Source organism: Schistocerca gregaria, chromosome 5, assembly GCF_023897955.1.
Source record: "Schistocerca gregaria isolate iqSchGreg1 chromosome 5, iqSchGreg1.2, whole genome shotgun sequence".
Classification (NCBI taxonomy): Eukaryota; Metazoa; Arthropoda; class Insecta; order Orthoptera; family Acrididae; genus Schistocerca; species Schistocerca gregaria.
This window is the reverse complement of record NC_064924.1, coordinates 108,296,844-108,324,651: the sequence shown is the minus strand read 5'-3', so window position 1 is coordinate 108,324,651 and position 27,808 is coordinate 108,296,844. Positions and strand designations below refer to the sequence as shown.

The following is a 27,808-nucleotide window of genomic DNA, read 5'->3' as shown; positions in this document are numbered from 1 at the left end:
CCCAAGAGGCAGCAAGAGAACACACACATGCAAAGATAAAGGAAGTTTGCAAACTTTTGGAGTCAGTGGCTCCTTCTTCTGTCAAAAATTTCATAAACCTAACCAGTCATCTTTCTTCATGCCTCTTCCTACCCCTTCAACCCTTCTGCCAGAAGAAGGAGCCACTGAATCCAAAAGCTTAATATTTCCTTAACCTTTACATATGTTTGTTCCCCAGCCACCATTTGGTTGGGGAGTAGATTTTTTAATCTATCTAGTTACATTATATTAACATATAATGTGCAATTCTAGACAATTTATTTTGTTCTAATAGCATTGTATTACATGTTGTGACTGGATTTCCCTTATTTCATCACTACAAAAAAAAAAAAAAAAAAAAAAAAAAAAAAAAAAAAAACCCCTCCCTTTTAAGTGTTTGGGACACTGTCTCTCCACAACATGGGGAGGGCACTATTAACATAGTGGAGATGAAAAAAGTTCAACCCATTTTCTTGCCTTGTATAAAATGTCCAGGCTTTGCTGCTGTAGAAAGGTGTGCTGATTACACTGGGCTCATATGCTTGAAGCTTGGCAGTTCCTGTTATGAAACTGTTGTCCCACATATTTTACCTGAACCTGGGTATTTCAGCTGTTGCTCTTACTGTTCTTATCATGATCTCAGCACCCAACAACAGATTACTGAATATGGTGGACCCAAAGTATCTGAAGCTGTCTATTACCTCTAGAGTTCAAAGCACCAGAAGCTTTTGTGTCAAGTTACTCGACTTGTCCATTGTTTTATCACAATCAAACATCACTGAATCAAAGACCCTCTCAATGTTACAGACTTATCCTGGAAAGATTTGCCACAACTTTAGGGTCCTTAGTTCTTATTTATGCTACAGTTATTTAAACATATCAACTATGATTTATGTTTGAAACCCAATTCATATGTGTACTATATCTCAAGTGCAAGTGAAGAAAAAGAACAATAAATAAATTAATAAAGAAAGTATAATAGAAATAACTCACCGCAATTGGGCTGCAGAGCCAAGACAATATAGGTGTACTGTGAGTATAGTTTGCTCACTAAGAGGTGAATGAGGGTTCCTTAGTTCTAGGTCTGTTAATGTCGGTTGATTTCAGCCTGCTCATATTTTGTGTATGGCCACTGCCACCCTATGTGATCTACTACAGAACCTTGGGTATGTAGCCTTTGTAAAGTGATTATTGTGTTGTGTTGTGTCACAAATTAATAGATTTCTTGATGAGCCAATGGGACGAACATTGATATACACATGGGCAAGCTTCAGCTACATGAGAATAATTTGGAATTTTTGAAAAGGTAACCCCCTCATGAACCATGGACCTTGCCGTTGGTGGGGAGGCTTGTGTGCCTCAGCGATACAGATAGCTTTACTGTAGGTGCAACCACAACAGAGGGGTATCTGTTGAGAGGCCAGACAAACGTGTGGTTCCTGAAGAGGGGCAATAGCCTTTTCAGTAGTTGCAGGGGCAACAGTATGGATGACTGACTGATCTGGCCTTGTAACACTAACCAAAATGGCCTTTCTGTGCTGCTCCTGCGAACGGCTGAAAGCAAAGGGAAAACTACAGCCGTAATTTATCCCGAAGGCATGCAGCTTTACTGTATGGTTAAATGATGATGGCATCCAATTGGGTAAAATATTCCGGAGGTAAAATAGCCCCCCATTCGGATCTCCAGGCGAGGACTACTCAGGACATTGTTATCAGGAAAAAGAAAACTGGAGTTCTACGGATCGGAGAGTGGAATGTCAGATCCCTTAATCAGGCAGGTAGGCTTGAAAATTTAAAAAGGGAAATGGATAGGTTAAAGTTAGGTATAGTGGGAATTACTGAAGTTCAGTGGCAGGAGGAACAATACTTCTGGTCAGGTGAATACAGGGTTATAAATACAAAATCAAATAGGGTAGCCGGCCACGGTGGCCGTGAGGTTGTAGGCACTACAGTCTGGAACCGCGTGACCGCTATGGTCGCAGGTTCGAATCCTGCCTCAGGCATGGATGTGTGTGATGTCCTTAGGTTAGTTAGGTTTAAGTAGTAAGTTCTAGGGGACTGATGACCTTAGAAGTTAAGTCCCATAGTGTTAAGAGCCATTTGATTTGAAATAGGTAGGGGTAATGCAGGAGTAATTAATGAATAAAGAAATAGGAGTGTGGGTAAGCATAGTGAACGCATTATTGTGGCCAAGATAGACACAAAGCCCACGCCTACCACAGTAGTACAAGTTTATATGCCAACTAGCTCCACAGATGATGAAGAGATTGATGAAATGTATGATGAGATAAAAGAAATTATTCAGTTAGTGAAGGGAGATGAAAATTTAATAGTCATGGGTGACTGGAATTCGATAGTAGGAAAAGGAAGAGAACGAAAAATAGTAGGTGAATATGGAATGGGGGTAAGAAATGAAAGAGGAAGCCGCCTGGTAGAATTTTGGACTGAGCATAACTTAGTCATAGCTAACGTAACACTAAGCACAAGAATCATAAAAGAAGGTTGTATACATGGAAGCAGCCTGGAGATACTGGAAGGTATCAGATAGAATATATAATGGTAAGACAGTGGTTTAGGAACCAGGCTTTAAATTGTAAGACATTTCCAGGGGCAGATGTGGACTCTGACCGCAATCTATTGGTTACGAACTTTATATTAAAACTGGAGAAACTGCAAAAACGTGGGAATTTAAGGAGATGGGACCTGGATAAACTGACTAAACCACAGGTTATAGAGAGTTTCAGAGAGAGGATAATGGAACACTTGACAGGAATGGTGAAAAGAAGTACAGAAGAAGAAGAATGGGTAGCTTTGAGGAATGAAGGAGTGAAGGCAGCAGAGGATCAAGTAGGTAAAAAGACAAGGGCTAGTAGAAATCCTTGGGTAACAGAAGAGATATTGAATTTAATTGATGAAAGGAGAAAATATAAAAATGCAGTAAATGAAGCAGGCAAAAAGGAATACACTCGTCTCAGAAATGAGATCGACAGGAAGTGCAAAATGGCTAAGCAGGGATCTCTAGAGGACAAATGTAGGGATGTAGAGACTTATCTCACTAGGGGTATAATAGATACTGCCTACAGGAAAATTAAAGAGACTTTTGGAGAAAAGGAAACCACTTGCATGAACATCAAGAGCTCAGATGGAAACCCAGTTCCAAGCAAAGAAGGGAAAGCAGAAAGCTGGAAGGAGTATACAGAGAGTCTGTACAAGGGTGATGTACTTGAGGACAATATTATGGAAATGGAAGAAGATGTAGATGAAGATGAAATGGGAGAAATGAAACTGCATGACAGAGCACTGAAAGAATTAATCTGAAACAAGGCCCTGGGAGAAGACAACATTCCATTAGAACTACTGATAGCCTTGGGAGAGCTGCCCTGACAAAACTCTACTACTCGTATCTGGTGAGCAAGATGTATGAGACAGGTGAAATACCCTTAGACTTCAAGAAGAATATGATAATTCCAATCACAAAGAAAGCAGGTGTTGACAGATGTGAAAATTACCAAACTATCAGTTTGGCTGCAAAATACTAACACGAATTCTTTACAGATGAATTGAAAAACTGGTAGAAGCCGACCTTGGGGAAGATCAGTTTGTATTCCATAGAAATGTTGGAACGTGTGAGGTAATTCTGACCCTAAGACTTATCTTAGAAAATAGATTAAGGAAAAGCAAACCTGTGTTCATAGCAGTTGTAGACTTAGAGAAAGCTTTTGACAATGTTGACTGGAATTCTCTCTTTCAAATTCTGAAGGTGGCAGGCATAAAATACAGGGAGTGAAAGGCTATTTACAATTTGTACAGAAACCAGATGGCAGTCATAAGAGTTGAGGGCCATGAAAGGGCAGCAGTGGTTAGGAAGGGAGTGAGACAGGGTTGTAGCCTATCCCCAATGTTGTTCAATCTGTATATTGGACAAGCAGTAAGGGAAACAAAAGAAAAATTCAGAGCTTGTATTAAAATCCATGGAGAAGAAATAAAAAATTTGAGGTTCGCTAATGACATTGTAATTCTGCCAGAGACAGCAAAGAACCTGAAAGAGCAGTTGAACAGAATGGACAGTGTCTTGAAAGGAGGATATAATATGAACATCAACAAAAGCAAAACAAGGATGATGGAATGTAGTCGAATTAAGTCGAGTGATGCTGAGGGAATTAGATTAGGAAATGAGACACTTAAAGCAGGAAATGAGTTTTGGTATTAGGGAAGCAAACTAACTGATGATGGTCAAAGTAGAGTGGATGTAAAATGTAGACTGGCAATGGCAAGGAAAGCATTTCTGAAGAAGAGAAATTTGTTAACATCAAGTATAGATTTAAGTGTCAGGAAGTCACTTCTGAAAGTATTTGTATGGAGTGTAGCCATGTGTGGAAGTGAAACATGGACGATAAATAGTTTGGACAAGAAGAGAATAGGAGCTATTAAAATGTGGTGCTACAGAAGAATGCTGAATATTAGATTGGTAGATCACATAACTAATGAGGAGGTATTGAACAGAATTAGGGAGAAGAGAAATTTCTGGCACACCTTGACTAGAAGAAGGGATTGGTTGGTAGGATATGTTCTGAGGCATCAAGGGATCACCAATTTAGTATTGGAGGGCAGTGTAGCAGGTAAAAATCATAGAGGGAGCCAAGAGATGAATACACTAAGAAGATTCAGAAGGATGTACGTTGCAGTAGGTACAGGGAGATGAAGAAGCTTTCACAGGATAGAGTAACATGGAGAGCTACATCAAACCAATCTCTGGACTGAAGACCACAACAACAACAACAACAATCCTGGGAAATCATCAGAAACGGCTGGCAAAAAGAGGTAAGTTGTAATTCAATTTGTTTGTGTGTGTAAAAGAATCATTATTTGTTGTAGGAACTCCTGGCAACATCATATCCTGGAATCATTTCCAATGGTGGGCCCTCATTTGCAAGTAATCAATAAAAATTAATTTCTTGTGACCCACTAGATGACTAAAACTGCAAGTGAACCAACTCTGTAGTGTCATGGTTAAACTACCTTGCTGTTATGCTGAAAGTAGTGTGAATGAGTCCTGTCACAAGCCAGTTTTTTTTTTTTACATTTGTATATAAATGGCTGTCATCATTATTTTTATTCTATTAATTGTGGATGCATTGTGAATATGGTCCTCCCAAATCTTTCTCCAAAGGAAGTCACTGTGGCAGATAATGCTCCATACTATGTCAGACAGGTGGACAACCTGGTATAATCACAAAGCAAGGATGAGAAAAGGCTGTGGAAGAGGTGTGTTACCTGCAATGAGGGCATGAGGAAGCAGGCTTTGTTTCCTTTAACTCACGGACATAGACCTACTAGAAAGTCGTATGTTGTTCAGTGTGATTTAATTGCGTTGGAACCGGCAATAGCCAAATTGGAAAGACTGTACATGGAGTGGAACATTTTGCAGGACATGTCCAATGACAATCTATTTAAGATTACGAGTGAATCCCTATTGTTAGTAACTGCTGATGACTGGGAAGGGTACCACAGGAAGGTCCGACAACTGGAAGACTATGGGAGATGTGATGGTGCCATCAAATTTTCAGTAGACAAAATCATTTATTGATCAGTTATTGGTATTGCTGAATTAGATAGTAGTAATGATGATAACTCATTATTCACAGGCGAGGAATATAGTGAGACTGATTCTGAGTGATTCATGGGTACTTACAATTCAGTGTTATGTTAATGTTCAAAATATTAATCATTATTTTTACTTCCACAATGTAAGTTTTACTACTGGCTCCTATTAATTTTGAATTGTGAATGAGAGCTGATATAGAATTGGTAGCAACAAACACCATCATTCAACACAAAACAATTTATTCTAGTTTCACGAATCTTGTAAGCATGTGTTACATTCCTGTCTGAGCTTTTACTTTCATAGACACATCATATATAGCATATGAAAACTGGTATGGTGGGCAGTAAATGGCACTACCAACGTCATTTGGAGCATAAATTGATATGTGTACAAGTGTAGTGCCAACACTGCATGAGACAAGGGCAGCTCATTACCCCTGCACCATCCCACATCCATCGACAACTTAGGTGCTCAGAGTCAGTGGGCAGAGCTGGCTAACTTTGTTCCCTCCATGCCCCTTGGAATTCATTCACCTCCTTGAGCACAGAATATATATGTTTGTTTTGTGGCTCTTAGAAAAGGCATTGTCTGAAAGCTTAACAACATGTTCAATCTTGTGTATCTATACAATGAAAGAACTGTCTAAATTGCACTTTATTTATACACATCAACTGGAAGTTGTAAATATATGCATACTTTCATCATCAAATTAAAGAAGAAAGAGCTAATTAACACACAATATACTGTCAAATTTTGTGATGAATCACACTGTATACATGTACCACCAAATTTGCTAATAAGTTCAGTACATATTGTTTCTCTCTTCTTAAATGTGATTACAGCAGTCTGCATATCATTTACAGTACATTTAAACAAATAAAGTACAATTTATACTTTTTTCAGTGCAGACCAACATAGCTAACCTCTTGCAAGACCTTCTCTCTTCTATAATCAATCTCATTTATGTACTTATCAATCATTCAGTTCTTGAACTATTCTGTGTAAGGTTACCCCTGTTCTTTTTGTTACCAAAACCATGTTTCTGAGGTTGATCTCACTGAAATTATATTGCAGTATGTTATGTTTATACCACAAAACAGCAAAAGTTTGGAGAATGAGAATCACTGTGATTGTATGTGGATGTGCAAGAAATTGTTACAAGAGCAGAAGAGCATTAGTGCTATCTCAACTGATGCATCCAATAGAGGAGGTGGAGGAGGAGGAGGAGGAGAATGAAGAGATTGGTTTTTAACATCCCGCTGACAGTGCAGTCATTAGAGACGGAGCACAAACTCAGATTAGGGAAAGATGGAAAAGGAAATCAGCCATGCGCTTCCCAGCATCTGCCTTAAGCAATTCAGAGAAATTACAGAAAACCTAGACCACAATGATCAGATACGACTTTGAACCATTGTCCTCCTGAAGGTGAGTCCAGTGTGCTAACCACTGTATCACTTCACATGGTAAATGCAACAGACCTCATTTAATGTCAGTACCTGACACTCAGTGACAATCCCCCCAACAACTGATAGTTTTATTTATTTCTATACCTCCAGAATGCACAATGATTCATGGACTACATGCCATAGTAATTTGGCACCCATTATTCCAATTTTGGATGATTATAGGATTTAGTAATTTGGAATCCCTCAATTCTCTAATTTTTTAGTGAAAAATTATGTTGTGAACATCTTCCTGTTACCACAACACAGCACAGTCAATCCAAAGCAGGATTTCAATGCATACACAGTGCAGATGTAACATTTTGCAACAAGTAAGATACCCAATCATAGTATAGTGGATGAGATGAATGGTAGATGTGTAGCTGAAGGAATGTAAAATCGTATCTCAGCTTATGAATTTTCAACCTTCTTCAGAGGACACATAAAACGGAACAGTGTAGTAGTGTAGCTGTAGTAGTAGTAATAGTAACACTCTTTATATTTGTGTTGTGGAACCTCTGGTGATCTGTTGACCATATTATATGTATATTACAACTAGCACAGATAATTCAGCCTCCAATGTGGTTCCTTTGTTCTATGCCCATGCAAATTCTTCAAGAGTACTGAGACACTATACATTTTGTAACATGAATTGCGGATGTCCTTTTATCACAAACATCATGATAGATAAGATGGAGAAGGTAAGTCCATTGCACTATGAGCAAGATTCCACTGTTTAAATTCAAAACAATACTTTGTCCAAGCATGATTAGCGATTGAAATACCTTATTTATGGATGTACCTGTAATGACCTAGCCTTTCCTATTGTGCTGTGCCATCACTGAATGCCATTATATGAAAGACATCTTTGTAATCCATATCATGTAGTATATTTGGAGTACTGAATTGACACTGTTCTGTCACAGACCACACATTTCACTGTACATTCAGTTCATATTATTTCTGATCCCAAATATTAAATTCCTCACTCCGAGGCTTCAAATTTACTATCAAGAATCCATATGGGGCATACAAAACAGGTTACTGACAAATTTGCTGAACTATTTCAGTCATTGCTCGATGCTAAATGGCTCATTCTGCCATCACGGTCTAATATGCATACAAAGTAGTCTTCTCTTACATACAACTTCCATTAAACAACTGCAGCTCACATAAAATAGCTGTGTGACTGACAGATTTCAGTGGTGAAAGACAGTGATGGTTGTTCACAGCCAGTCAGTCACAAGAAGGGTCTGTGTTTACCCACAAAATCGACTACACTGCAAGAACACGGTGCTCAAGAAACAACAACAACTGGCTGAAGGCTGCCACCTGCCACTCAACTAGCTGCAACATCAACAATGTTGTTTTAATCGAAGTATAGTCTTGTTCATGTTCATATTGTCAGATAGATCCGGCCATCTAATGCAGTCACATTTATTTGAAATGGAACACCCTAGAATGGTGTTCTACTATCAGTCTACCTAATATAAAATGAATAGAGATGATGCAGAATATTCCTTTAAGCCATATACTTGGAAATAATCAAACAAGGAGTTTAAGTTATGATGTATGATGCTTAGATAAATTCTAAGACATTAAAGAAAGTACTGTAAAGTGACAGATCAAAATTTGATATGTTGATGTAACAGGAAATGTAACTAAAGTGGGAGTCTGCCTGTGTTTACTCACAGCAATGACAGAAAGCAGTATATCAAATCTAGGTTCACAAAATACACTGATACCCATTAAAATTGCAATACCAAGAAGAATGGTCAAATAATGAAATTTAATTTAATGTGCATACGCAGCACAGTAGGAGGAATATGAGGAGTACTTACAGATTTTTAATAATCAGCTAGAGAAAATAAAGCTGTGACAATGGAACCTGAAGACGGTGTTAGCCCATTTCTTCACAACTGATGACTTGACAGAGACTCTAGTTATAGAAGTCTGGATTTTGGTTGTTCAAAAAACATTCAATCTCAGAACACACCTCTTCTCATCATAGCACAGCACTAGAGATAGAGAGATGTTGACTGAAACGCATTTGGCTGTGAAGAAGACAATCTGTAAAACTTTCAATGACTACTGTGACAATATCTCTTGGAAAAGCCAAAGAGATTATTGGTAAAAGTAAAAGCTGTCAATGGCACCAAAGTTAGAGTCTAACATTAACGGATGACAAAGAAACTGAAATCAAGGTTAGCAAATCAAAAACAGAAGCACTGAACTAGGTTTTCAAACGTTCCTTTACTAAGGAACACATAAGTACTATGCCAACTTACTTCTCATGCCAATGTAAAGCTGAGTGATGTATTAGTGTCAGTGGTATACACAAACAGTTAAAATCACTAAAATCAAACAATATTTCAAGGTGTAATGGAACCTCTGTCAGAATCTATACAGAATTTTGAGCTGAGTAAGCTATTACATTTATTAAAAGATAACACAGAACCTTTTGAACTATGAACTGTGCCCACTGATTGCAAGAAAGCACAGATCATACTTATCTACAAGAATGTTAGCAGAAGTGACTACAAAACTAACATCCAATAATGATGATATCTGTTGCAGAAACCTAAAACATATTCTGAGCTCAACATAATGAGATATTTCAAACAGAATGACGTCCTATGTGCCAACCAGCATGGGTTCCAAGGACAGTGATCAAGTGAGACGCAAACTGCACTTGCCTTATGTGACATCCTGAGAGCCATAGATCAAGGCAGTCAGGTACAAGCATTATTTCTTAAGTGATAAGATCTTCTCAGATGGTCACCCAAGGCATGGCATTGCCTTGTTGCAATGTTTCAGTGAGTTTCCTACCCACCATCTTCGCCTGAAGATGATGGGTATGAAATATTGAAATGTTGTGGAGAGATGATGCCAACACACTGCTGATCACCTGAAAAGATTTTATCATTGGAATACATCAAGAAAGCCTGCAATCACATGTATTATTTCTTGACTTCTGAAAATCAGTGCCATTTGGAAGTTTCTTAACCAAAGTATGATGTATGGGGTATCAAACAAAATTTGTGACTGAAATTTGGATTTATTCATAGGGAGGACACACCATGTATCTCTGATGGAGAATCATCAACAGAAGTAGAAGTAACTTCAGGTGTGCCCAAGAGAAGAATGCTGGGATCTAGGCAGACAATACTGATAATTCCAGAATGAGATTTTCACTCTGCAGCGGAGTGTGCGCTGAGCTTTTGTAAAGTTTGGAAGGTAGGAGACGAGATACTGGCAGAAGTAAAGCTGTGAGGACGGGGCGTGAGTCATGCTTGGGTAGCTCAGTTGGTAGAGCACTTGCCCGTGAAAGGCAAAGGTCCCGAATTCAAGTCTCGGTCTGGCACACAGTTTTGAGCTGCCAGGAAGTTTCAATACTGATAATGATCTCAGATTTTTTGTATATAATGCAGGTATATATAATGAAATACTATCTGAAGAAATGGCACAAATATCCAGTAAGATATTGATAATATTTTAAAGTGATGCAACAATTGGCAACTTTTTTTCAATATTCAGAAATGTATACAATGACTACAAAATCAGTGAGTCACATCTGAAATCATTCGACTCATAGAAATGCCTGGGTGTAATAATTTTAAGGGATATGAAATGGAATCATCACAAACATTCATTTCAGGTAAAGCAGCTGGCAGACTTTAGTTCATTAGCAGGATCCTACAAAATGTGCAGACAGTATAAAAAGAGATTTCTTAAAATATCTATCTTAAATATCATATCTTAGAGTACTTCCCTAATGTGTGGAAGCCATTCCAACAAATCAAATAGGACTGACAATAGATATTGAAAGTAAACCAAGAATGGCAATATAAATTGGCACAGGTTTGTTTCACTCATGACAGAGCACCACGGAAACACAGAACAGTGTTCTAGCAGTATTGGACACCAAAAGATCCTGAGGAAGCTCCCAGCAGAGGGGTCGAAACATCAAACATTTTAGAAGAAACATGACGTGGCCTAATAATCCAGAAGATTTTAACTTCAGTGACAATGGCCACAGAAGCCTGCAGACTTACAATGATTAGATGGTTAAAATTTCCTCAAATAAAGAAACATATGTATTAGCATGTTGAGGGTTTCTCTAAGGTTTTCAGTTACATCTACGGATGAATAGGGTGGTCAATGGAAGGACTCAACTAAAAGGTGATGCTCACCCTTTGTGAGTCCTGTCCAAATAAGTTTAATTTGCAACATAAAATTACATGGGAGCCTGGCGACCATTGTGTAAATACTGAGCACATCTTTTTCCATGGCTTTCTGTCCACTAATCACAACAGTCCACTTCTTGTTGAAATTTTATTTATTTATGCATTTGGTGCACAGACCATCATTGGAACATCATACAAAATAACTTAATACAGAGTAATGGGTCATATGATTAAAATCATAACACTGGTGCAATATGCAGTCCGTTGAGCACTTCAACATTATGATTGAAACCATATGACTATATTAGCTTATTTTCTCTAATATTCTGATGATGGGCTATGCCTGAAATGGGTAAATGAATAAAAAATTACAAGTTTAATGTTGTCATTAGAGGCCAAAAGTGTTGAAAAAGACTTGCTCAGTATTTGCCTAAACATCAAGCATGCAGCTTTAATTTCTATCTTGCTGGATTTGACTTTTTTGTCTATTGCAGTGAATACATAACCTCCATTTCAAGGATGCATATATTTTCTATATCACTTAGATGCACCCAAAAAATCTCACTGTTGTCTATTTCTATTTACGCCAGCTTTTTGAATCTTGTATTATACCAGCTCCACTGCTTTTTAAGACTGCTTCAAACTCTTCGACATTGTTGCAAATGCTTCAGCAATTATCACTAGGATTACGGACACTTCATGACCATATCTTTGGGTCTTATACTAATATTCTACGTCTCCTACAGCTTTCATTATCCGGACTGAACAGAAAGTAACTACAGTGGAAAAAAACATTTGTGCATTCCACACACAGTCATTCACATTAATAGATGCCTCTAGGATGTAGTGCACCACTGACTCATCAGTTCTGGAAGAAAAGTGATCAGCGTCCAAACAAAGTGACGAAGTCTGGCACTGTACATTACACAAGGAAGTGTGAGTCAAATTTAAAATGAAAGTTTTGCTAAATATAATTAGAATGAAAATAAAGGTTTCGACAAATTCACTTGGATCCACCTGCTGACTATGATGGTAGCATGATTACAAAAGTAAAATGTCTAAATAACAAATTATAGTCTCTACTATTTTACAAAAAAGGTCTCCCAGACACTAAGTTTGACATTTTGACATGAACTAACTCTGATAAATGCATGAAAACCATGTCCTTTTTTTTTTTTTTTTTTTTTTTTTTTTTTTTTTTTTTTTTTTTTTTACAAAGGCAGAAAATGAACAAATATAACTAAAACAAATTCATTAAGTTGCATGAGATGATGAATAAACTGTGCATGCCACACCTAACAGGTTGTGCAAAATAATCAAAACTTTCAAGCAAGTCACAAAAAGAAAATTTTATTTTCGACGTGGGTGTACAGGATGAAAGGTGGCAATACTGTAACCAATGAATGAATAGCAACCAAGTGTTAGGGTAGTGCTCGCACTTTCTTCACAAATGGAAGTATAAACAAGCTGCTATAAATGATTCAAGCAAAGTATGCACTGTAGGTCCTATAAGTGTTAAAGAATTTAAGGTATGAAGCAAATGAAGAGAATTATATGGTGGTGATCAAGATAACAGCAGAACTTAAACAGGTGCAGTAATGTCACACAACATTAGAAATAATTATTTCTATCAGTTTACCTTCCATTAGGAATGTGGGTGCACTCAGTGACTGTGATATGATTTATAAATTATAAAGCGCAGCAATCAGTCGTCCCCTCCCCTCCCCCCTTTTTGTTTTTTGGGCAAATCCAGATTTCGGCTAGTGCCTTGCCACTATCAATGCACTATTATCAAGTCTCAATGCATTTCAGTTCCCTGTTGTTCAGGTGCCAGTCACAGTTCTTTGGATACTACTGAGTAATATTCAAAGAACTGTGACTGACACCTGAGCAACAGGGAACTGAAATGCATTGAGACTTGATAATAGTGCATTGATAGTGGCAAGGCACTAGCCGAAACCTGGATTTGCCAGATAAAACCTGAAAAAAAAAAAAGACAACTGATTGCTGCACTTTATAATTTGTAAATTATTTCTATATTTCTACTGTTAGCAATTTTTTCTTTTACTTTTAGTAACACGAAATGGTGATCAGTTTAGAACATCTGCTGACAGACTGTTCTCATCCAAACATTTTCTTCTTGTTCTTAAAAACATCAAATATGATGCAGAGCTGTTGAAAGGCACATAAACAACATCGAGAACTTTTAGAGCAGACTTTTCCAACACTGTCCCAAACTGCCCCTTTTCATGTTCATGAGCGAGTGCAGGTAGTGTAGGCTAATCGCTAAGTTCCCAATGTTGTTTGCTTGGCTTTATGTGACTCAGCACCTCTACTATTCAGTGAGTTGTTGCCTTTATACATTACATTATTTGCATCTTACCAGACTTTTCATTACCCTATATAGTAGGCATTGAAAGGATGAACAAGTTATTTGTCAGTTCTGAATGCTTGATACTGCCAGATGAATTGCAGAAAATAAATGCATGATTGATACAACATTGACTATTCATATATCATTCTTCTGTTCAGTCACATTCAATGAATTTGAATTCTGCAGTAAATAAAATTCAAGAATTGCAAAAAAAAAAGCATGCCAAATTCAGATTGCTCGTCATTGGGAGCTCCAATGTTAGACACATGATGGAGCCCCTCTGGGTTATGGCAGCTAAGGACAGGAAGAAAGGCAATGGTGGGGAGTCATCTAAGATGTGGAAAGGATCCTTCTGGATGCCATGAAGGACACAGGGTGCAGCCAGCTGCAGGTGGTGGCTCACGTTGGCAGTAATGATGTGTGTCGCTATGGATTGGAAGAGATCCTCTCTGGTTTCCGGCAGCTATCTGAGTTGGTGAAGACTGCCAGTCTTGCTTGTGAGATGAAGGCAGAGCTCACCATCTACAGCATCATTGACAGGACCGACTGTGGATCTTTGGTACAGAGCCAAGTGGAGGGTCTGAATCAGAGGCTCAGATAGTTCTATGACCATGTAGGCTGCAGATTCCTTGACTTGCACAATAGGGTGGTTGGATTTCGGGTTCCGATAAATAGGTCAGGTGTCCACTACACACAGGAGGCAGCTACATGGATAACAGGGGCTGTGTGGCGTGGACTGGGTGCTTTTTTAGATTAGACAGTCTTCGGAAAGATCAAAAAGGGCTCCAGTCTCAAAGGGTACAGGGCAAAGAAACAACGAGCATCGACCAAGCAACAGTCGGTATTGTAGTTGTAAATTATCGTAGCTGTGCTGGAAAAGTACCAAAGCTTCAGGCACTGATTGAAAGAACTGAAGCTGAAATCATTATAGGGACAGAAATCTGGCTAAAGACGGAGATAAATTCTGCCGAAATTTTTACAGAGACGCAAACCGTGTTCAGAAAGGATAGATTAAATAAAGTAGGTGGTGGTGCGTTTGTGTCTGTCAGTAGTAGTTTATCTTGTAGTGAAGCTGAAATAGATAGTTCCTGGGAATTTCTATGGGTCGAGGTTATACTCAACAGCTGTACCAAAATAATAACTGACTCCTTCTACCAGCCAACACTCAGATGATATAATAGCTGAATGGTTCAAAGAAAACTTGAATCTCATTACAAATAAGTACCCCACTCATACAGTTATATTTGATGGAGACTTCAATCTACCCTAGATTTGTTGGCGAAAATACATGTTCAAAGCCGGTGGAAGACAGTAAACACCTTCCAAAATTGTACTAAATGTTTTGTCTGAGAATTACTTTGAACAGTTAGTTCATGAGCCCACACAAATTGTAAATGGTTGCGAAAATACACTTGACCTCTTAGCCACAAATAATACTGATCTAATAAAGAGTCTCATGAGGGATACAGGGATTAGTGAACACAAGGTCATTGTGGCGAGGCTTAAAAACATTTTGATTAACCACTAAAAATAAACACGAAATATATCTATTTAAAACAGCAGATAAAAATTCGCTTGATGCCTTCCTAAGAGAGAGTCTCCATTCCTTCCAAGCAAATTATGTAAGTGTAGACCAGATATGGCTCAAATTCAAAGATACAGTATCGACAGCAACAGGCAGATTCACACTGCGTAAGTTAATAAGAGACGGGACTGATCCACCATGGTACACAAAACACATTAGAACAATGTTGCAAAATCAACAAAAAAAGCATGCCAAATTCAGAAGAATGCAAAATCTCCAAGACGGGCTAAGTTTCACGGAAGCTTGAAATTTAGTGTGGACGTCAGTGTGAGATGCTTGTAATAGTTTCCACAGTCAAACATTGCCTCAAAATATGGTAGAAAACCTAAAGAGATTCTGGTTGTATGTAAAGTACACTAGTGGCAAAAAACAGTCAATACTGTCACTGTGCGATAGCAATGGAAATGTTACCAATGATGGTGTCACTAAAGCAGAATTACGAAATACAGTTTTCTGTAATTCCTTCATGAAAGAAGATGAAGTAAATATTCCAGAATTCAAAATCAGAACAGCTGTTAGCAAGAGTGACATAAAAGTAGATATCTTAGGTGTTATGAAACAACTCAAATCACTTAAGAAAGTTCCAGATGGTATGCCAATCAGATTCCTTTCAGAGTATGCAGACACAAAAGTGCCTTTCTTAGCAATATATACAACCACTCACTTGACAAAAGATCTGTTCCTAAAGACTGGGAAGTAACACAGGTCACACCAATATTCAAGAAAGGAAATAGGAGTAACCCTTTGAATTACAGACCCATTTCACTGAGCTCAATTTGCAGTAGGATTTTGTAGCCTATACTGTACTCGAATCACCTTGAAGAAAATGACTTATTGAGACATAACCAACACATATTCAGAAAATATCATTCTTGTGCAACACAGCTAGCTCTTTATTCCCATGAAGTACTGAGTGCTGGCAACAAAGGATCTCAAATCGATTTCATATTCCTAGATTTTCAGTAGGCTTTTGATACTGTTCCTCACAAGCAATTATTAATCAAATTGATTGCATATGGAGTATCGTCTCAGTTGTGTGACTGGATTCATTATTTCCTCTCAGAGAGGTCACAGTTAATAGTGATAGATGATAAACCATTGAGTAGAACAGAAGTGATATCTGGTGTTCCGCAAGGTAGTGTCATAGGCCCTCTGCTATTCCTGATTTACATAAAGGATCTATGTGATAGTCTGAGCAGCCTCCTTATATTGTTTGCAGATGACGCTGTAATTTACCGCCAAGTAAAATCATCAGACAATAAATTCCAATTACAAAGTGGTCTAGAGAGAATTTCTGTATGGTGCAAAAAGTGGCACTAAACACAGAAAAGTACTAAAAGAAATCTGATAAATTTTTGGTATACGATAAATCGCACAAATCTAAGGGCTGTTAGTACGATTAAATACCTAGGAATTACAATTACGAGCAAGTTAAATTGGAAAGACCACAGAGATAATATTGTGGGGAAGGTGAAACAAAGACTGCACTTTGTTGGCACAACACTTAGAAGATGCGACAAACCCACTAAAGAGACAGCCTACATTACACTTGTCCGTCCTCTGCTGGAATATTGCTGTGCGGTATGGGATTCTTACCAGGTAGAACTGAAGGAGGACATCAAAAAAGTACAAAGAAGGGCAGCTTGTTTCATGTTATCATGCAAAAGGGGTGAGACTGTCACTGATACGATACATGAGTTGGGGTGGCAGTCACTGAAACAAAGGCAGTTTTCTTTGCGGCGAGATCTATTTACGAAATTTCAATCACCAACTTTCTCTTCCAAAAGCAAAAATATTTTGTTGACACTCACCTATGTAGGGAGAAATGATCATCGTAATAAAATAAGGGAAATCAGAGCTTGAACGGAAAGATTTAGGTGTTCCTTTTTCCCACACGCCATTCGAGAGAGGAATGGTAGAGAAGTAGTATCAAAATGGTTCAATGAACCCTCTGCTAGGCACTTAAGTCTGAATGTAGATGTAGATGATTAGATGCACAGTCTTTCTACCATACACTCCTAGAGTGGCAGACAGAATCGGACATATATTATGCAAACAAGACAAATAAATTGAAAAGGAGGTCAAAGGGTGCCTCTGATTGGCAAAGGATAAAAAATAACTCACTTGCAATGTCGGGAATATACTGAATACCATGTACATGTGGAAAAGCCTATGTTGGAGTGACTGTAGGATCAATCAACATCAGGATCACCAAACACAACTGGCACTGCAGGTTGGGACAGGCAGATAAATTGGCCATGGTAGAGCATACATTGGGTGAGACTGAACATAATGTTATTATATATAATGAAATTTGCTGACACTCTAGTTGCTGCTGTAGAGAAGAGCTATTACAACTGATTGTTTAGGGAAGATATAGAAATACACAAACAAGACAATGGCTCAACAAGAAAGAAGAAAGCCTCCAGATGAACAGATCCTGGATTCCCATGCTGTAGAAAAAAACTGTTGCAGGTAGCAAGGGCAGAACCACAGCAGAAATTACCACAGAAAAACTCTTGGATGTTGACATACCAGGTACATACAATCTGCAGCTGTGAGCTTGACTCCAAGTCCACCATCAGCAATTGAGGGTGATGCTTTGACAACGCTAGCCACTTGTGCTTGTGAAACATTAGAAGAATTATCAAACAAATGTTGGTCAGAGAACTCAAAACAGACGCCAACATGCAATTTGTCAAAATTACTATTGTTTTTACACACAATATAACTGACTTGAGATGACATTAGGTCCTGTGCAAGTAGCCAAAGCAAGAGACAGAAGATGAATTGCTGGTTTGGCAGAGAGTCTTTACTATCAATAAAGAGTGTTGTTTAATATTCTTTGTGTTTACTTACTTTGTTACAACTTAAGTGCATATGGAAATGAAAGAGCATACTTAGTAATCACTGTTTCTGCAATTTTTATATGGAAATTATTTCTTATCAACAAAATATGAAAGATGTAATGAGTTTGTATTCAGTTCACTACATGGCAATGCACAAGTAAGTCAGAAGTTCACACATGGACACTTCTTCACACCATATGACTGTTCCACAACACCCACTTTTCATCAACTTGTTCTTCATTTTCTTTTCCTTTATTCAGTGTCCTCCCGCCATAGTTCTTCCATTGTTACACTACATATCCCCATCTATTCACTCACACTGTTCACTGCACATCCCCATCACTTCATTTTCTCTTTGGAATTTCTTTTGTATTCTCCATATTCTTTAGTTTCTTCTTTCCCTTCACTGCTTCTTTCCCAACAATTTTTTTTCTTACCTTATTCTATGTTTCTACCCTATTTTGTCTTGTCTATGCAAGCTTGTCAAATTGTCCTTCCCTATCTCTGATTTATTTGCTGCTCTTTTTTCTTTTTGCAGATCCTCAGGATTTCAAATCTTGTTTCTTATTAGCATTCACAATTAAGTTCCCTTCCATGTTGTCTTTGCTGTGTGTTTCTTGACCTGAGATTCTTTAATCCTAGAAGAGCTATATTTACTTAATTTTGTATTCTTTTGTGTGGTCATATGAAGAGTCTCTGGTTCGTAACTCTCACAAGCTGCATATTGCAACTATAAATGTTTTTTACCTATGTCTGAAAATGTGCAAAAGTGTAAACAATTTAGAAGTAAGGATAACAGCTTTCTGAATAGTTGAGGCACTGATTAGTTCACTGTTACACAACCACTTCAAAGTTCACTTGCTTTTGGACAAAGTACAAGCATACACACACACACACACACACACACACACACACACACACACACACACACACACATTGCCTTTACTCCTAGATTATTTACATTCTGCCCAAACTTTCCATCAATCCATCAATGTATAAAAGTTACCTGATAAAAATTTTTACTGTTGCCCATTCATACTGTCTTTCAGGTGTGCTGAAGCTGTATTATAGATGTAAGGAGAAGACTATAAAATGTGAAGTGCGCATAAAATTGCTCATATTTTGCATATACGTTAAGGATCTATGGATTCTGCAATATAAGAAAGAAAAAGGTATATTTCATTCTCACCTGTGACGTCTCTTTCACAAGGAATTCCTACTCCCACACTATTATTTGCAAAGCACAAATACGTGCGGAAATTTTCAACATAAGATTCCAGAGTGAGAATGCTGCTTTGTCCTTTTTTCTCCACATTTTCTTCTATTGTGTCATTTTCATTCTTGATTCGCCAAGTGAAATCAACTTCTGGTGGATTTGCACTTGTAGAACATGTTAAAACCAATTTTCCATCCATTTCAGCTTGAGTAATGGCACATTCTGGCTTATCTGTAAAAATAAAAAAAAAAGGGTATTTCAGACTAGTGAATACATAAAGTGCAAAAATACAAAAACTGATATATAGAACAGAGATCAATAAAATGAAATGCTAAAGAGAAATGCGGTGAGGGTGGGGAGGCGGGAATCTACAAGTATGAGCATACACCCAGAAAGAAAAGCTCTCATTTCATACTTTACTCACAATTTCTCCTTCTTTGTGACTAACTACATTTCTTTATATCACTTCTTCAGTTTTTAGTACCTTTCAATTGTGATTTTCTCTCTTGGCTCACAGCAAACTGCTTAACTCCTCATCTTACACAAACACGTATAATACAATTGCAAACTACAGTATATCCCTGCTTTTATGTTCCCAAAATTAACATTTTCCTGCCATTTCCATCATTTTTTATAGCTCCTATCAAATTTCCTGTGTCCAAAATGTAAATTCACACCCAGTTTTTTGTAAACATATTTATAATTTTCCCATGATTTACGCTTTATGAAAAATGTTCGTGGAAAAAAAAGAAAAAAAAAACTGATGTAAAATGATTCTGGCATGATGTTGGCCGTCAAGTAGTGTTTACAAAAATTATGTTGTTAAGTTTCTTGACATCAGGGTGCTCTAATTCACAGATTTAACCCATTAAACATATGACAGTTGGAACAATTTATGCCGTATCTCCTGCCGCTGACAATTATTGACAATAACTATACTAACCACATATATACATACACATATTGTTGATCAATTACAACAAGAAAATTTTTGTGTAATTTCTTTTCATTTAGGTGAATAACAAATTATAATAGAATCATTATATTAATAAACTGGTCAAAAAACTCAAGTCAATCTGTTTTGAGCTAAGAAGTATCTCTCACTGTCTTCACTTCTAGACAAGGTAGCTAAGTATGTTTTTCCTTCCAATCTCTATTGTCTTCTGGAATAGTCTAATGTTAACTCTTTTGAGACAGAGCCTGAGTCTCAATGAGGCACAAGCCTACAGTGAGAGCCTGAGTGAGATGTGGGCCCCATTTCAAAAGGATTAATAAGTGTTTATTGTCACTATTGTGCAAAATCGAGGCTGTAGAATATTATATCTGCATCTATGCTCCACACTCCAATTCAAGGTTTGTCACAGAAGGTACATTGAGTATAGCTAGCATTTTCTCCCTTTCATTTTCCATTTGTGTATAGTGTGTGAGAAGTCTCTCTGTTACTGCACAGCAGCTTCTGAGGGCCTTTATTGCTGCTGACCATTGCCAGTGTGGGCATATGACTTTGACTTGATCCATGTTGAATGTTACAGTGTAACACCATCATCTCAGGTGTGTTAATGGTGCCACGAGCCAGTCAGGCTGCCGGATGCTATGTCTGATACACTCTGGCAGCAGTTTCACTGATACCACCATCCATCATTGCTATGCTTGTTGTTCTGACTCTGAAAGATGGCAGTTGCTGACCAGGGTGTTTGGCACACTGGCAGCCACCAATATCATTGAGAGGCAATAACCTCCCACCTGCCACAATCCTCTCTCTGTATCAAAATGAATAAAAGACAATTGTAAAAATTAATGTTTCATTGATGACTTGGAAAGCAGTTCCAGTAACCACCACTTATACAACCCATGTCCAAGCAAGGAAGCAGCATCATTTCCTGACGTACAAATGGCCAATCCTCTGCTAATACATGGGTCAACTACTGGCCAAAACATTTTGCTACCAGAAATGTTTGCAGCGGTGTGGACAACCACCATCCAGGTAAAGCAACCAACTTCAGACACACCAACTTTCTGGTGTCAGAAGTGTTTGCAGCATCGACTGCTGCCATTCATCAAGAGGAAGCACCAACTGTGACATAATCACCAACTCTGTGCTACATGGTTTGGTGATATAGACGTGGTGAATGGACTTTCTATTTTTGGGGTATCCTATGTTCTTGGGCATGGAAATGGTGGTGAGGTTTGTGCATAAAAATCTTCAGATGCATTTTATGAAACTGGAAGGAGCTCTAGATGTGTCTTAGTATAAGGAAAACTATACGGAACACTAGTTTTGGCCAGTGAGATGCCAGCAGTGTAATTTAGTGCCCCACAAGTTTCCTTGTACACTGTCAGTACCAGCTAAAAACAGTACTTAGCAATGTAATGGGCATGAGACACATTGTTGTACTGATTTGATTTGCTTGGTTATTTGTCATAAATATTGAAGGCATTTCTTTTGTTATATGTCTGAATGCTTGTACTGGTTATCATTGAATTTTTGCACCTTCAAGTGTATTGTGTTGCAGTGGATGGGATCTGCACAAATGCTAGGATGACAAACACAAGCTTTGATGATTAGGAAGCAGCTGAAACCTTCGTGAAACAAGTGGCTAAGCTGGACGAAAGTAATTCTACTTCGTAAAGGCAGGTGGATGCTCTGTCAGTAAGCAACATGGGTAGACAGAGTGAACTTAATGGGGTAGTAGAAACAAAAGCTTCAATCAGAATATCCACTCTTACCTTGAATTCAGCTGCTGCTAGTCTGGTGACACCATTTTCAGGAAACAACTAAGGATGTAGTAGCATTTATTGATAACTTGGATGCTGCCATGAGGCTGAGTGATTGGTTGTATGAAGTACAGTTGTACATGGACATATCACAGTTAATGGATGAGGCAAAGACATACACAGCATACCATGAAGGGTTGAATGAAACACATACATTTCGGCAACTAAAAATGGGCTCATTCAGCACTTCAATAAATGGAACAGTACCAGATTCTTTAGGGAGCAACTCAATGAAATATCCTAAAAATGGACTGAAAAAGTGGAAACATTCTTGGACAGGGTTAGGAAAGCAATGCACAAACTTGTGAGTTAATGCAGAACAAGGTTGCAGAACATAGAATGCTAGATTTATTTTATTTTATTTTATTTTTTTTTTTTGGTCGACTTCATCTGATATGACAAGGACAGTGCATATGAAAAACTTGAAGGATCTTGATGCTGTCATTATTGTTGCTATACAGCTGGAAGAGATGGATATAGCAACACAGGTTCAGAATAAATGGAGCATTTTCTCCTCAGAACTAAAATGTTATAGGTGTGGATGTGTGAGGTACTTTTGAAAGCAATACTGCCAACCACAGAAGTGCTGTGAGTGTGTAGTGATAGGACGCCGCACGTAGGATTGTAGGAATAAGAAACAGGGTGGAAGCTCATTAGACATTAAAATGAATTCTGCAACTGGGGCTTTTGCAGTGAAATTCATGCTATAAAGACATATGCAGAAGCAGAATGTTGCTTATTTGGCATGGTGAATGGTCCAGAACATTGATTTTTAATGGACACAGGAGTCCATGTATGCTACCCTTTTAGGTAGGACACAGAGGCTCATTTATCCTACCCTCCTGGGCAGAAAGAGTGAATTCCTTACAATATAGATTATGTGGAGTAAGGGACAATGAAGTGGCATCATTGAGGTCAATATTGTTCAATTTTCATATGGGGCAAGAAATTTTTGAGAGCATATGAAAGTGTTGTCGTTTGTCAGTGAGGGGTACTGTACAATCCTGTAGCTGATTTCTTGAATAAGCATCATGCAAAAATTGATTTTTCTTAGCACATTGTCAGACTTGGTGGAAGATTGCTCTCACTGGGAGAGACAGCTGCAAATGATATATTGGCACAAGGTTCTCCTAGCATGAAACTGGAACTGATAAAAATGCATACAGAATCATTAAGGCCCATTTGCACTATAAACTGTTAAAAGGCACAGGAAAATTGCTCTTGGTAAATGTAGGTACTCACCTCCTGAGTGATACTTATACACTATAGAGCTATTGAAGCACAGTGAAAATTTGGATAGATCACACTGGTTTATACACAGGAGTGAGGCACAAGTGCACGGAGTGAATGGAGAATACTTGATTCTGGCTAGTGTGGATAATTTTGGCGCTGACAGAGTGGTTTAGCCAAAGGGGTTATTAATTTCCATACTAGAAGACCTGGACAAGGATGATTTAGACATGTAAAGTGTGGACCTCTGCTTTAAGCAAACAATTAATGCACCAGCATTATGCAAAAAAGTGAATCAGATGGAATGGTAAGGTAGGGTAGCTATACAAATGCTATTGATACAGTTCACAGATTTGTTCAGTCCTTGTGGACCCTCACTAGCAACATCAATGATGCAACACAGGATCCTGATGGGGGGATAATCCTCCTGTCTATAAGAACCCATACATAATACCTTTTCTCCTGCAACGAATAATGGAGGATTTCATCAATCAACAACCAAATGATGGCTTTACTGAAGAGCGTGATAGTCCCTGGGGAACATCTGTTGTCATCATGCCAAAAATAGCAATGTGGGATGAGGAAATACAGGTTCTGTTGTGACTACCATCGTTTAAATGCCAGAATTGTGATGGATGCATATCTGATACCAAATACTCAGGAAACTCTGGAGAACTTGGGTCAATGGAAGTATTTTTCAACAATGGATCTCAAAAATGATTACTACCACTTTGAAGTAGTGCTAGAGAACCAGTTGAAGATCACATTTACCATACCATGTGGCCATTACCAATATTAGTGGGTATCTTTTGGACTTAAGAATGTACTGGACACATTCAGTGATTATGGGACAGCATGTCAGGGGTATTAAAAACAGGTCAGTGATAGTCTATTAGGTGATATTATTGTTTTTCATGGTACCTGAAGGGGCACAGGCTACAGCTGGAAGGAGCATTTAAGAGGTACATTTAGGGCGCTTAACATTAAGTATTAAAAATGTCACTTTGCTGTGGTAGAAGTCTAATCTGTTTATTTAGTCATGACCGAGTAAGCAGCAATCTAAGATTGGTATGTACAGTCTCAGATTTCTTGCTGCTGCAAAATGTGAACATTTGCAGACATTTTAAGGTTACACAATTATTATAGAAAATTTGTCAAGTGTTTGCTGATGTTGGTAGACTATTAACACATTTGTTGAAGGATGCAAAATTTCAGTGAACAGCTGACTGTCAATCTGATTTGAGGGACTGAAACAGGCACTAACAGCTAGACCTATGTTAGTATTTCTGAATTACAGAAAAGAGTTTATTCTGCCTTTTGGTATGAGCAACCAGTCAGTGGGATATGTTCTAAATCAGGAAGCAGATGGTAATGACCACCCAGCAGCATGTTAATCAAAACACGTAAATGAACTGCAGCAGAATTACTCAACTACTGAAGGAGGTACTGATGTTAATTTACAGTATTACTTACTTTCATTGTCAGCTGTACAGCACTAAATTCAAAGTTGTAATCATCTATGCAGCATTAAAGTGGCTATTAGGACTGAAATATCCTTCAAGTAGATTGACTCAGTGGGCACTAAAATTACTCACATTTTATTTGGAGGTAATGCATAAATCTGACAGGAAGCGTGGCAATTCGGACGCTCTGAGCATGAAAACTGGGGTTAAAAGCACTTGAACCTTGTGGAGTGGCAGAAGGTGCAGATCGCTGATGCAGACTGCCACGTATTCAAAATGTAAGCACAGATCATTGTTTGTGACAGGCTACTGTGTAGGATGACAAAGTCTGGGCCTTGCGTCATAGTACCTGGAGCACTGAAGGTAGAAATATTAAAAGAAGCTCGTGATCACATGTGAGCAGGACATGGAGGGCATGGGACAATGGATCATAGGGTAACTGAATGGCTTTGGTGAAAATTATGAAGCAAGGACATTGACCAATATGTCAAGAATAGCATGTCAATTTGAGCCGTCGATGAATACCACGTCAAAGATTACCAGAGGTGTCTAAACTATATGAAATGGAAGGCATGGACATTATGGGTCCATTTAACAGGATACCAGTGGGTAACTGCTATATATTAACTATCATAAATCACTGTCCACATTACATTACAATGATTCACATCCTGAAACAACAAGCAAGTACAGTAGCACATGCAATGGTGAAAAACTGGTCACTGGAGCTTGGTGTCCTTGACACAAGAACTATGGGCCAAGACAAAAACTTCATATCTGAACTAATTAAGCAACTATGCCACCCACTGCAAATGTGCAAGCTTAGAACTAGTCTCTTCCACCCTCTGGCAAATGGAAGGACTGAGTGTGTTCACTGTATCATCAGTAACGCCATAAGTTATAATGCAAATATTCACCATACGGACTGGGAAGCTTATCTACCCTATGTCATAGACACATACAGTGCAAAACTACATAACAGTGTTGGGCTCTACACAAGGTGTAGAATTTAATTTATTAAAGCTAAGAGTGGGAAAAGTGTGGAATAAATACAAAATTTGTGAAAACATTGAAGGATATCTGGAAGTGGATGCCAAAGGGGAAAGCCAAAGACCTTGAGGAGCAGGAAGGGATGAATGCAACGTAATGTTAAGTTGCCTGAGTAAGGCGTTGGCCAAAGGGTCATGCTAGCATGTCCCTATACAGCAAACGGCACAATGCATAAATTTAATATGCATCGAAAAGGGCCATAACAAGTCATAGAGATGACATCATCTGTGAATGTGACGTTGCAAACACCAGTACGATCTTATATTATGCAACACAGGATGTGTTACACATTTTAAGGTTATCCTAGAAACGTTATCACAGGTATCAGTGCCATTACCTACAAAGAAGAGGTAAAACTAGAAGGTAGGAGGCAGAAGCTAGTGTGTAGGTTGTACACAAGGAACAGTGCACTCTCACGTTGTGTCAGTGAGTATTGAGCTGTACAAGATATATTGAACAGCTTTGTCATAAAACATGTTATGAGTACAGTTTAAATTTGTGCTTATGATTTCCTGTAATAGGATTGGTAGACAGTACAGTGTGTAATTTGAGTAGGGATTTTCTGTGGTAATGGGATGCACTGTGAGATTATAAACCACATACATCCATTCTTCACAAATGAGGAGGGAAGAGAAATGGATTCCGTGCTACAAGCAGTGTTACCACAGGGGCAACTATAATGACTCTGACACACATCTCACAGTACTGTCTGGAAAAACCATTCAGAACAGTCACTTTACCACTGTGCAATGTTCCAGCATGTTTAGCAGTACCACAATGAGCAGCATAACAGAATTATGACTATGAGACTCTCAGTTGCTGGTACCACTGTGGATTTTACTTTGTTTTGTTTAACTATGTCTACTTTGGGTGAAAAATCACCTAAGTATCAGTTGCCAACAGATTGGGCTAACCATCTAGAATTAAGGAAAAGCCAATGAACCACGTGCTTAATGCTAACAATAAGAGGAAGAGGAAAATCTTGTATTATCATACCAAACTGTAAAACATATGCTATCATATTTGTTGCCCAAAAAGGTAAACAGGTCACAATCAAGAAACCGAATTTCTTCTAGGAGAGAGGAGTGTTCCAATGACTCGGTCTGATGTGATGAACTGCTCCTGTTATGCTCAGCCAAACAACAGCATACAGAGGCAAGCAAGCATCAGCCTGAAGCCCCAACACTGTTTTGCAAGTAGATATATTCAGAACAAAAGAGCACTTACTCTGGAAGCTGACAAAGTGGAAGAAGCTGGCTAACACTTCTGAAGGGTGAAGAAGGGCAATGTTACAGCTATCGATAAGGTCCTGCAGGTGCTGAATTAAGAAGAAGAGCCAAACAAATGAAGTCATTGCCCCAGTGGCAACACCCAGCTGCTACAACCTGCTGTCTCTGTGGGGGTACTGCTGCCTGGAGCAGAACTGACTAGTAGACTCTCATAAATACTGCCCCAAATCTGGTCCTCACTCTCAGGTGTTCTCAGATGCTCGCTGACATACTTTGTACATGGCCGTATCAAGGCGAGTAGGCGATTCCCAACACCATCATTCTTCATCAGCTATTAACTTCGAGTTGAAGGCTGCTGCAGTACAAGATGAAGCATCCAGTTACCTTCCAAGGACTTCAGTCCCCACTAACAGCAGGTGTCTGCTTGACCTGGAGACTGAATGTAGACAACTCAGCACCTTCGCATTACTCCATCACCTGCCAGAGGCTATCTTCTGCTGGTGACTGCTTTCCTGGTGGATACTGTCTCCAAGTCTGAGTTACAGCTACCCAGTGTATCTGTTGCTGTACACTGGTTCCTGAGAGTCATCATCTTTGCTGACCACTGCCCATGCAGGCATATACCTTCAACTTTGGCTAAGATGGATGTTACAGTTTAACACTGTCATTGGTCAGGCTGCCAGAAGCTGCATCTGATGCACTTCAGTGGTAGCTTCACTGATGCCACCGCCCATTACTATAAAGTGTGCTGTGCTGCCTAGTGGGCTACCAGTTGCTGAGCGTGG

At 38.6% G+C, this 27,808-nt stretch overlaps 1 protein-coding gene across 1 annotated transcript in view; it reads right to left on the bottom strand.

Moving 5' to 3' along the window:
- Nucleotides 1–27,808, bottom strand: part of LOC126272086 (hemicentin-1) — a 1,030,571-nt gene that overhangs the window by 127,390 nt on the left and 875,373 nt on the right. The window contains exon 14 of the mRNA XM_049974649.1: nucleotides 19,250–19,507. Within this exon, the coding sequence (XP_049830606.1) occupies nucleotides 19,250–19,507 (258 nt within the window). The remainder of the gene's footprint in view (nucleotides 1–19,249; nucleotides 19,508–27,808) is intronic.